The 12,132-nt window shown below is 37.7% G+C and overlaps 1 protein-coding gene across 2 annotated transcripts; it reads left to right on the top strand.

Moving 5' to 3' along the window:
• Nucleotides 1–4,910: 4,910 nt before the first annotated feature.
• Nucleotides 4,911–11,760, top strand: Tprkb (TP53RK binding protein). Of its 2 annotated transcripts, none has more exons than XM_076833119.1 (5): nt 4,911–4,993; nt 8,224–8,396; nt 9,265–9,387; nt 10,528–10,704; nt 11,363–11,760. In XM_076833119.1, the coding sequence occupies exons 2-5, from the start codon at nt 8,256–8,258 to the stop codon at nt 11,447–11,449; spliced, it is 528 nt and encodes a 175-aa protein (XP_076689234.1). In that variant the 5' UTR covers nt 4,911–4,993; nt 8,224–8,255; the 3' UTR covers nt 11,450–11,760. The 2 variants fall into 2 exon arrangements, with proteins under 2 accessions (XP_076689234.1, XP_076689235.1); XM_076833120.2 differs by lacking the exon at nt 4,911–4,993 and adding an exon at nt 5,035–5,453.
• The last annotated feature ends 372 nt before the right edge of the window (nt 11,761–12,132 follow it).

Genomic DNA, 12,132 nt, shown 5'->3' with positions numbered 1-12,132 from the left:
AGATTTCCCCTGAAGTTGGACTGGGGGCACGGATAGAGAAGTGAGGAAAGCGATGGGTTCTTTCATCTTACCAAATCTGGAAGTGAAGGAGGCATTGATTCCTGGCCTGTCTGCCTTTCCTGAAGGAATAAATGACCCCCAGTCAGTCCTTTGCCAGGCTGTGTTCAAACTTCCAGGTGACTCCAAGGCACCCAAGGTTGGTTTGGGTGGGTATTTAGCCCCTTCCATAGTCTACATCAGCCCCCCACTCATCCTTTCAGCCATTCCAAATACACAGTTTATGCCTTGAACAGTTCAAGAGAAAGCTCCTAGTGTGTACCAATCCCCCAAATTGGTTGAGAACTCTTGTAAAGAAATTCTAGCACTGACACTCTGGGGAAACGGGGATCTTTTGGCAAGTTGTCTTCCCGGGGGGGGGGCAGAGAAAGCAAGTCATAAAAAGGGCAGCTCTCAGGTAAAACAGGTAAAACCAGAGGTGGGAAGTGGTCCAGATGAGGAGCCAGGAAAGGAAGAGCCAGGTTCTGATTTTAGTTTGGCCCCTTAGCAAGTTAGTCCTCTCTGGGGTATCAATTTCCTCTTCTAGAAAATGGGGACAGCTGGGTGCTTTGTAGAGAATTACTTGAGCTAAGGCAAGTGGAGGGGCCCAGCACAGTGCTAGACAGCAGTGGCCACTGTGGATGCAACCCCCAACCTGTTAGGTCTCAGTGCCTTCCTTGATGCCTGGATCCATGTGGCATAGCATTCAGGATCCAGAGCTTGCTGGGCCTGGGTGCTGAGCAGGAGTGGTGGCCCACAGACACCAGCTTGGATTCATTTTAACACATGGTAAAAGTTATAAATATTTATGCAAGTATTTATGTAAATATTAGAGAACAAAGCTGATATTCTTATGGAAGTTCTCATTTAATAAATTAGATCTTTTGAACCAACTTGCAAATGATGCATAATGATATCTCTTTCCTGTACCTTAGGCAAAGGGATCATGAAATGACTAAAAAACAACAACAACAACAAAAAAAAAAAAACAGTAAGATTCATCCCTTTTCAGTATATAGATCTATGAATTTAAAAAAAAAATGTTTTTTAGTTGTAGTTGGACACAATTCCTTTATTTTTATTTGTTTTTATTTTTATGTGGTGCTTAGGATCAAACCCAGCACCTCACACATGCTAGGTGAGAACTCTACCACTGAGCGACGACCTCAGCCCCATATAGTTCTATGAATTTTGAAAACTACATACCAGTTTGTAACCACCACTACAATTCCACTACTCCCTCAAAATTCCTTCACACCACTTTGCAGCAGTTGGCAATTGCTGATCTGTTTTCTGTCCCTATAGTTTTACCTTTTCTAGAATGTCATCTAGATGGAATATAGAGTAAGTAGCCTTTAGAATGGGGCTTCTTTTACTTAGCATTACTGCTTTTGAGATTCATCCATGTCATTGTATGGACATTGTATTTTCACTCCCCTTTGTGGACGAGTTAGTATTCCATTGTATAGATGTGCCACAATTAAAAAAAAAAAAAAAATTTCGTTGTAGATGGACACAATGCCTTTATTTACTTATTTTGATGTGGTGCTGGGGATCGAACCCAGTGCCTCATGCGTGCCAGGCTAGCACTCTACTACTGAGTCACAACCCCAGCCCAATATGCCACAATTTTTTTATCCATTTGCCAGTTGAAGGATATTTGGATTGTTTATAGTTTTTGAATTTAGAACAAAGTTTCCATTAACATTTTTTGCATATGTTTTTATATGAATATCTTTATTTCTTTTGGAGTGAGACAGCTGTTGTGGAATAAGGGAATATTTATAAGAAACTACCAAACTTTTCCTAAGTGGCTGCATTATTTTATATCCCATCAACAAGGTTTGAGAGTTAAAATTTCTCACATCCTCATCAGTCCTTAGTGCTATTCCAATAAAAAGATGTAGTATAGGCTCCTTTAAAAAAACAGCTTTAGAGATAATATTAATACAATATGCTGTACATTTTTAATAGTTGATTCCTTTTATTGCTAACTTGTATTCCATTGTATGGATATATGACAACTTGTTTATCCATTCACTTAATGAACATGTGAATTATTTCCAGCCATTGATAGCTATAAACTAGCTGCTATGAACTATGAAATTCCAGCATTTAATTTTTTTATTTTTTAAATTCTTTTCAGATATACATGACAGTAGAATATATTTTGACATATTATACATACATGGAGTATATGTATGTATAAAATCATTCTTGTGGTTTATATGATGTGGAGTTACACTGGTTGTGTATTCATATATGAACACAGGAAAGATCTGATTCATACTGTCTTTCTTATTCCTAAACTGAGACTTTTAAAATACATTTTAAATCAATTTTATTTTATTCATTTATGTATATGTGGTGCTGAGAATTGAACCCAGTGCCTCACACATGCTAGGCAAGTGCTCTACCACTGAGCCACAACCTCAGCCCCTTATATGTACTCTTTGCATAATTTGATGAATTTTTATAAAACTCATATGCCCTTATAACACCACATCAAGACACAGCACATTGGCTTCAGCCTAAAGATTCCTCTAAAGGGAGAATCTCCCACTCCCTCATCCCAAAAACCATTAACTTGCTTTCAGTAACTCTAGGATAAATTTGTAATTCCTCGAGTTTTATAGAAATGGGATTCTATACTAATTTTAGTTTCTCACCATTTTTGCTCAGCATGTTTTTTTTTTAACATTCATCCATATTGGAAGTATCTGTAGTTTATTCCTTTTTTATTACCAGTATTTTATTGTATGGATTTTTCACAATTTGTCCACCAATGTGTTGTTGGGCATTTATTGTTTCCAGTTTATGGCTATTACAGCAATGTTGATATGAACATTCATGAACAACTAACAGGACAGTCCTCTAGATGGTCTGGGACCAAGGTAGTTTTCTACCCTTTCTCATTTCTGTTTCTCAATAACTAGAATCCCAGTGACTCTGGAAGCTGAGGCAGGAAGATTGCAAGTTTGAGGTCAGACACAGCAACTTAGTGAGACTGTCTCAAAATATAAAATTACAAGAACTGGGGATGTGGCTTAGTAGTAAAGGACCCCTGGAGTCAATCCCCAGTACTGGAAATAAGAAAAGAAAGAGAGACAGACTAGAGTATGCTGGGAATGCAGCATCCTGTGACTAGCCAGATTAGAATGATAAGCCAGAACTGCCCAGGCTTTGTTCCAGTCCCCCTGATTACAAAATGTCCTTCAATGCTTTAGACCAGTGTGTCATGTTGCCCCTTCCCTGGTGCCAGGAGTCGGGGTACAAGACCCAGGGCAGGCTGCTTTGAGGGAGTCTCTCAGCTACGGTGGAAGTAAGGCATGTGCAGACAAGATTCTATTTGCCCTGGCAGCTTTCTGAGTCTTGGGAGACCAGCTCAGGATGAATCCCAGGCTTCTGTGCTGCCTGCCTAGTTATTTTGTATAATAACTATAATGGGGCGTTCTGTCCCACTGGACTTTTTGGTAACCAATGTAGAGTTGATAGGGGACAGATAGATGAGCATTGTGAGAACATGAATAATTTTATAAAATAATTCTATAAAATGCATCCACTATACTGACCCCCTATGGGCTCTCTTTGCCAAAAAGCAATTCACCTGCAGTCCTGCCTGGCCTAAGTGGACAGGATATTGTCACATTCCTTAGCAAACTGAACAAAGACCAGGCAGTCAGTGTAGGTAATGAATGATGAGGGTCCAAAGAATGACAACTGGTTATCAAAGAGCAATCAACTTCTGCCTCTGCACTCCTGTTCCCAGTCACTTACAAGGGGAAGGAAGAAGACAATGATTAAAGGGAGGGGTTCTGGGGTCTATAAGAAAGCAAATTGTAAAAAAAAAAAAAAAAGAAAGAAAGAAAGAAAGTTGTATCCCCTCCCACAGGCAAGGTCACCCCCTCTTGGCAGGGAATCTATCCTCTATTACTTTCTTAAATAAAAATTGCTTGCTATGTTTGCCTTGGTATTTCTTGGGTGTTTATTCTTCAACACAGGGGAACAAGAACCCATTCTGGATCCATCTCCAATAGACCGTATCACAGTTAAACTGCTTTCAAAACCAGCCTTTGCATGGATGTATTTTCATTTCTCTTAGGTAAATACCACAGAATAGAAATGTTGGTAATGCTAAGTTATATTTAACTTTTTTAAAGAAATTGAAATTTTCTCAAAATAGTTACATCATTTTACATTCAGAACAGCAACATATTCTAGTTCTACATCTATGATAACACTTGGTAATATTCACCGTGTGTGGTAGTATCTTTTTTTTCCTTTTTATTGGTGCATTATAATTATACATAACAGTGGGATTTGTTATAATATATTCATACACGCACACAATAAAACAGTATAGCTTGATCAATTTAATTCCCCCACTACCTATTCTTTCCCTCGCCTCCCGCTCCTGATCTCCTCTTTATTCTACTGGTCTCCTTCCTATTTTTTTTCTTTTAATTTGTTCTAATTAGTTACACATGGCAGTAGTTTTTCATTTGTAGTTCACTGTGTTTTTAATTTGTATTTCTCCAAGGACAAATGATGCTGGGAATCTTTTCATGTTTTTTGGCATTTTGTCTATTAAGTTATTTTTCTTATTGTTTTTTACATAATTTGGATACCAATCTTGTCAGAATGAATTTAAATCGAAAACACACACACGTTTAAGACAAAACCGATACTCAACGCCAGACCTAAGCTTCCGCCTCCGCCCAAAAAGACGGAGTAGCACTCGTCCTCGCTTGTGTGTGCTAAAAGGATTCAGACTTGGGAGGAGGAGTCAATGGCGGAACTAACAAGGCGATGACCATGGGGATCCGGAAAGACGTGGCGACCCCAAGCTGACCTACCAGGAAACTGGCTCGGCGAGGGCCGGGATTGGGAGCACTTCCGGAAGTTGAGGGCTTTGTTTCCGAGGGGGAGATCTTTCCCGTCGGACCAGGAGCAGTTGGTGAGTTTTGCTCGGTAGCGAGGGCGCCGGGTTGTTGGGGCTCGATCCCCGGGGTAGCTGTTCACTGTTGTCTTGGGACGATACTTGTGGTTCCCTCAGCCGGTATTTAGTGCGAAACTACCAAAGTCAGCCCCTGAGAATGCAGCAGGAAAATGAGAGCCTTTCCCTCAAGAAAAAAACTGATGGGGGAGTCATAAACTGTTAGGCAACCAGCTAGTTCGGAGGCCGAGGTAGGACCTCGTCTCAAAAACGCCGCCACTGCCGGGCGCACATGCACTTCGTAATAAGAAGGAGCGCGTGTGATAGAGACCTAGACCCGGAGCTCTTGGCCCTCAAGCAGATGGACGGAGGAAAGGAAAAGGATTGAGGGGAAAAAATGGTGAAGGAAGAGAGGGAAACTGTTTAAAAGCTTGGTGATTTTCCGGAAGCTGAGAAGAGGCCATTGTGGCGGTAGCAGAAGGTGGGAAGGAAACCGTGACATAAAGTTTGGGCATTAACATATCACCTGGGCACCATAGCGACAGGATATTTTGAAAGGATCACTATGACTGGGAGTGGGGGTGAAGTTTGGATTATGGAAGTGCAGGGATTTTGATGAGACCACGCTTAGGTGCTACTGGTGTAGATAAGAGGTGGTGGCAATGGGAATGCAAGAGAAATAGACGGGTCAAAATTACGTTTAGGAGGTAAAATTTAAGGATTTTAAGGATTGGGTGCGGAATTTGAGTGAGAGGTATTTACCCCAATCTGTATTCTGTTGCTAGTAACACAGTGCATCAGATGGAGTAAGTTATAAAGAGAAGTGTTTATTTTGATTAACGATTCTGGTCCAAGGTCCAGGGTCTGCATTTGATGATGGTCTTGCTGATAAAAGTGTCACCTAGCAAGGAAGGGAGCACTTGAGGAGACTTAACCTAACTGGCTTTGAGATAAAACACCTGAGTGGGATAATCCATTTATGAGGGTAAAGTTCTAATCACCTACTCAAGGTCCCACCTGGTCCCGCCCCTTAAATAATGGAAATTAAATTTCAACATGAGTTTCAGAGGGAACAAACCATTCTAGTTTCCAAGTATAATTCTAAAGTTTCTGGACTAAATAAGTGAACAAGAACAAACGATTTTGGGGTTTTCTTTTTTCCCCCAGTACTAAAGATTGATCCTAAGGGCTCTTTCCACTGAGCTACATCCCCCAGTCCTTTTTTGTTTGTTTTGAGACAGTCTCACTAAGTTGCTGATGCTGAACTTGAATTTGTGATCCTCCTGCCTCAGCCTCGGAAATAGGCATGTGCCACCACCCCACTATTTTGAGGGTTTTCAGGGGTTCTTTTACCCCTAGTATAAAAATATTTAAAAATATATGTATTTTCTCCCTAATTATAAGTACTCGTGTGCTTACTGTAGAAAATTCAGAACATACACAACCAATTTTGTTTTCCAGAGAACAGAAAAATCACCTAATAATCTCAGTACCTAAGATGGTTGTCTTTTCCTGACTCATTGGTACATGCCTGGGATCCCAGCTTTGCTGGAGATTGAGGTGAGAGGATCACAAATCTGAGAGCAGCCTCAGCAATTTAGCCAGACCCTGTCTCAAGTCCCTAGGTTCAAGGTTCAATCCCCAGGACTGCAGGGGGGGGAAAAAAAAACTGTCTTTGGTATGTCTTCTTCGTGTTTTTTTCTTCTTATTCGGTGGGGGATACTGTGTATCTTATATAATTGGGATCATACCGATTATTTTTCTGTTATCCATTTTTTTTAGTAGACATTAGCATAACTAAATTGAAATTCTGTATGCCAGGACATTATTTACAAATATTCTTTTTTTTCTTTGTAATAACAACAAAAATCAGATGTAATTCAGCAAATCAGAGATAACTTTTTAACTTTTTGGTGTGTTTTCTTTATGTGTAGATTTTTAAAGGTGTTTTGTTTTTCCATTAAGGTGTTTTTACCTAATATTATTGTTGTTTGCATACATCATCAAGATTGTAGTGGGTTTTTTTTGTTGTTGTTGTTTTGTTTTGTGGTGCTGGGGATCAAACCCAAGGCATTGTGCATGCAAGGCAAGCACTCTACCAACTGAGCTATCTCCCCAGTCCAAGATTGTAGTTTTTAATTGTCGTTTACTTACAGTCAGTCCTGCTATTTGCTAAATAGATTGTTTTCAACTTTTCACTGTTAAAAATAAGAGTGATATCTTACTATATAATCCTCAAATGTCCAATTAATTTATTGAGAAAGAGCCCTAGAAATGGAGTCTCCTGAGCAAAAGGATGAAATAAGCCTAGTAAATTGCTTCACCAGACTGTCATTAAAATTTTCCCTTCAAGGATATAGTTAAAAATATTTTTCTAGTTACTCAAGTTGTCTTTTATGCTTCTTATTCATTTATTTATTTCATGGTACTGGAGCTCAAACCCTAGGCCTGTGCATGTTAGGCAAGTGTTCTACCCCTGAGCACATCCCTAGCTCCTATACTTTTATGTCTTTATATATACCCTGTCCTTTCCTGTTAACCTTATGTCTAAAAAAGGGACGAATATTATTGATTATTAATCATACCCTCTCTGCTAATTTCCATGTATGGAAATTCATAGCTTGGGTCAAATGTGATACTTTATTCCTTAAAGTTATTAATATTTGTGTCCAGGTCCTGCTAAAATACAAATAAAATAGATCAGAAAGTTAAAAAAGTGGAAGTAGTACCATTAGTATCCTGAGGTTCAGAAGTTCCTGGTATTCTCCCCCTAGTCTGCTGGGAAACAGCCTCTTAATCACATGTGCAAGCCTTTCATCCGGACAGGCAGAGAACCAACTAGCTCCCTTGGCTTTTTCCCAGGAGTGGAAAAAAGACTAGAAACAGCTCAGCAGGGTTAGGAAGCCATCTCACAAGGATGCCAAATGTGCTTTGGAGACAGATTTAACAGTTTTATCATCTTATTATTTTTATTTTTGGTATTGGTATTAAACCCAGGGGTACTTTACCACTAAGCAACATCCTTAGTCCTTTTTATTTTTTATTTTGAGACAGGAACTTGCTAAATCACTGAGGCTAGCCTTGAACTTGTGATCCTCCTGCCTCAGCTTCCAGAGTCACTGGGATTACAGGCACCACTGCACTCAGCTCTATCATCTTTTAAAATTAATTTCATTTGTTAGCAAGGATATTTGTTAAGAAATGAGTTTTAATGTTAACTTTTAAATAAAAGAAATCTATTGGTCCTTTAGGTTTTGTGCATACAATCCTGTTTATCTATGAAATGCAGTTAACATATCAGCTGGACTTATTTCCTGAATGCAGAGTGACTCTTCTGTTATTTAAAGATGTAAAAAATGCTGGAGACTTGAGAAAAAAGGCCATGGAAGGCACCATTGATGGTGCATTGATAAATCCTTCAGTGGTAAGTACAAAATGTGAGAATGAGTGAAGGCATACCCAACATTTAAGAATGTGTTAATTTTTTGACAATGTTATAGGTTAAAACTAAAATTCTTTCATCTTTATGTACAAAGTTCTTGTCCAAGTAAGACTTGACCACCTTGAATTGAACAGTGAATGAAGACAGAAACACTGGGCCCTGCCCTAGGAAATAGGAAAGGTTGTGGTCCAGCTCTGATCACATTTGTGGTCTGGCAAATATTGGTCCCCAGCTTCTCATCTATGAGATGAGGGTTCTGAAGAAGGCAGTATCTGTGGAGGAGGAATAGCACAGTAGTTAAGAGCATGCACTGGGATCACATTACCAAGACTTAATCGGAGCTCTGCCACTTACTATGACTTTGAGCAAGTCATAGCCAAACCTTACATAGTGCTTACTCTTTTCCTAGCATAATTCTAAATGCTTTCTGACTCACTTAATTTTCAACAACCTTATGAAGTGAGTGTTGTTATTTTCTGCTTCTGACAGATAAAACACTAAAGAACTTTCCTAACTGATTCCCCAAATGGTAAGTGACAGAGCTGGGATTCAACCCAGGCATTTTTTCCCCTCATTACCTCATCTATTATATAATGATTTCATTGAGTATTTTGAGGATTAAAGAAAATAATAGAGCTAAAATGTTTAGAATACAGCCTTTGTCTAAGTTTCTTACAACTTTAAAATTATAAGATTTTTTGACTGCCTTGACCCTTGAGATAATAATTTTGAAAATATAATCCATAGGAATTGTCTTAAGAATTTATCTTATGAAGTAAAAATAAGATAAAGCACCTGTTTTCATAGTGTTCTAGATTCTCCCATGTAATTCTTGTTATTCTTTTGGTAGATTGTTGATCCTTTTCAGATACTTGTGGCAGCAAATAAAGCAGTTCACCTCTACAAACTGGGAAAAATGAAGACGAGAACTCTGTCTACTGAAATTATTTTCAACCTTTCCCCAAACAACAATGTATGTGGAATTTATTGACTTCCTGTTGACATGTGTTGGGTCAGAGGCTAAATTCCTACAAACCAGTTTGCTACCAATAAACAAAAGTAATCATGAAGAGAGTTCTGGAGAGTTGAGATTTAGCACTGCCTTTAAGCTCTGAAGTCAGTTTCTTTATGAGTAAAAAAAAAAAATTTAGCTAAATTAAGTGAGGCTAGTTTTATCTTTCCTTCTTAACCATGTAGGGTCAAGAAAATCTCTTAAGTAGTTTGCTTAAGAAACTGACAGAAATACACATGGTAAAACATTAGGCATAAATATTTTGTGTGTTCATGTACATCTTTCACGTTGTAAACTCCTTGAGGATAAATGCATATCTTTTTTATATATAGCACCAGGGCATTGCTGGTACCTAGAACAGCCCTTAATACATGTACCTAGCCCATGAAAAAAATGACTGGAATTTTGCTGATGAAATTTTAATATTACTACTATTGTTAACAACACAATTAGGTACTAGTATCATCAAGTGAATAATTGGGAAGGCTGTGGCATGGTTTAAAATAGACAATTTCAAACTTTATAAAATGCAGTTGTCTCATCCTAGTACCTGGAAATTTTTTTGCCAGGTAATCATTGTTTCTTAGAGAGTATTTGAAACAGTTCAAGATACCATTCCTGTTCCAGTTAGTTCTAGGGGCAAAAGAAGCAAATATGTTCCTGAGGAGAGGCAGGCGAGGCAGAAGTTAAGATGTCATAGCTGGGGGGTGGCCTTGGAGCTGGACCCTGAAGCATGAGTTGATCAGACAAGCCATAGAGAGAAAGGTGATTTGGACAAGGGACAAAGCATGTGCATCAGCAAAACAGTGTGAAACACAAACAGCTCCAGGGTGGCCAGAAGACAGGAATGTGTGGCTGCAGGGTCACTTAAGGCTGGAGGAATGGTGTTTGCATAACACAGTCTGGGCTGATTCCATGAGAATAAGGTGCAACTTTCAGCAGAAAGCTGACAGGTAGTAGCTGTAGATGCTAGAAAAGGATTATTGAAGGGAAAACTAGGATATGAAAAACAGGTAGAAGCTCACTGAGAATAAGGCAGGTCAGATGTTTCAGGTATAGGAAAGACTGATTCCATTCCTGTTTTGTTTTTTTGTTCCTTAGATTTCAGAGGCTTTGAAAAAATTTGGTATCTCAGCAGATAATACTTCAATTTTAATTGTTTACGTTGAAGAGGGAGAAAAAGAAGTAAATCAAAAATACCTAATATCTCAGGTAGAAGGTGACCAGATTTCTCTGAAAAATCTTCCTGAAATAACGAATATTTCTGAAGTCAAAAAGGTTTGTAAATCCATATTTTTAGAGTGTGGTAAGTGAGGAATAATGCTGATGTGGTTTATTAATCACTAGTGCACCAGTTTTGTTTTTGTTTTTTGTTTTTTTTTTTAATTAGAGAAATGCTGCACTTGGGATTTAGGCCGAGGTGTAGCACTTGCCTAGTGCATGTGTAGCCCTGGGTTCAATCCCCAGCGCCACAAAAAGAAAAGAAGAGGAAATAGTAATGAGTGTTTTTTAAAGTTGCTTGAAAAATAATTAAAGATAAAAAGAACTGGGAGGTATTAGGTGTATGTAAAATATAATTAGAAATGTAGTTAATGAAATCATTTACAACTTCAAATAAGTAAGTAGATATCTTTAAGTATCAAGTTTATATAGTACATTTAGAATAAAATAAACATAGTAAGGTTAATATCTCGATGTGTGCTTTTAAAAATGATAAATTTAGTTTATGTGCAGAGAATTTGGTTTTTAATGTTCATAATTGCACTTTAAAGGGACTATTTGATATGAATTATGATCTACTTTGAATATTTTAATCATATTTGTTTTGCAATTCAGATCATTAACCCAATAATTGATAATTTCACTTATAAATATTTGCATAACAATCCATACATAAATAGATCAGCAAGTCATAATTTGTCTTTGATTTTTACAGATATATAAAGTGTCTTCGCAAGAAGAAAAGATTGGGACATTATTGGGTGGTATCATTAGTAGAATGTCAACAAAAGATGTTTTATAAAATGTTAGAAATATTAACAGAAATTTTCAGCTTTAAATAAAACATTGATTTTTCTTTCCTGATATAAAATTAAAATATGTTCATAATAGAAAAAAAATTTTTTTGAACCTAGGACCTTGTGCATGCTAGGTAAGTGCTCCCCCACTGAGCTTCCTTCTAGCCCTATAAATTTTTTTTTTTTTTAAATCACAGAATGAAATTTTAAAAAACCCTCATAATTCTATCATTTTTACTAATACTGTTACTATTCTTGTTGTCTTCTAGTCTTCTATTTGTATTCAAACATTTTATTTTTTATATAATGGAAATAAAAATTGCCAACACTTATTGAATGTCTACTGTGTACTAGGTTCTTACCTTAGTATTTTACTTCTGGGTTCTTTTGGGGTTTTTTTTTTTTTTTTTTTTTTTTTTGGTACCTAGCCCTTTTTATTTTGAGACAGCGTCTTGCTATGTTGCTGAGGCTGGCTTTGAATTTATGATCTTCCTGCCTCAGCCTCCCAAGTTGCTGGGATTACAGGTGTGCACCACTACAGCTGGCAAGGTAGAAATCAAATTATGTGCATAGGTATCATTTCCTTCATGCCTACTGTACTCCAGATTCTGCACTTTCTGTGCGCTATTTCGTTCAGTCTAATCCACAGCATTAAGATTTTTATAAGTGAGGAAATAGAATTATGTCT

The sequence above is a fragment of the Callospermophilus lateralis genome, chromosome 14, assembly GCF_048772815.1.
Source record: "Callospermophilus lateralis isolate mCalLat2 chromosome 14, mCalLat2.hap1, whole genome shotgun sequence".
NCBI lineage: Eukaryota > Metazoa > Chordata > Mammalia > Rodentia > Sciuridae > Callospermophilus > Callospermophilus lateralis.
The sequence above is the reverse complement of the archived record's forward strand: the minus strand, read 5'-3'. Positions and strand labels throughout refer to the sequence as shown.

Excerpts from the sequence above, each read along its gene's own strand:
- Tprkb (XM_076833119.1), top strand. The coding sequence starts at position 8,256 with ATGCAGTTAACATATCAGCTGGACTTATTTCCTGAATGCAGAGTGACT. Across the intron at positions 8,397-9,264 it reads CATTGATAAATCCTTCAGTG|ATTGTTGATCCTTTTCAGAT; the intron begins GTAAGTACAAAA and ends TTCTTTTGGTAG. Across the intron at positions 9,388-10,527 it reads ACCTTTCCCCAAACAACAAT|ATTTCAGAGGCTTTGAAAAA; the intron begins GTATGTGGAATT and ends TTTGTTCCTTAG.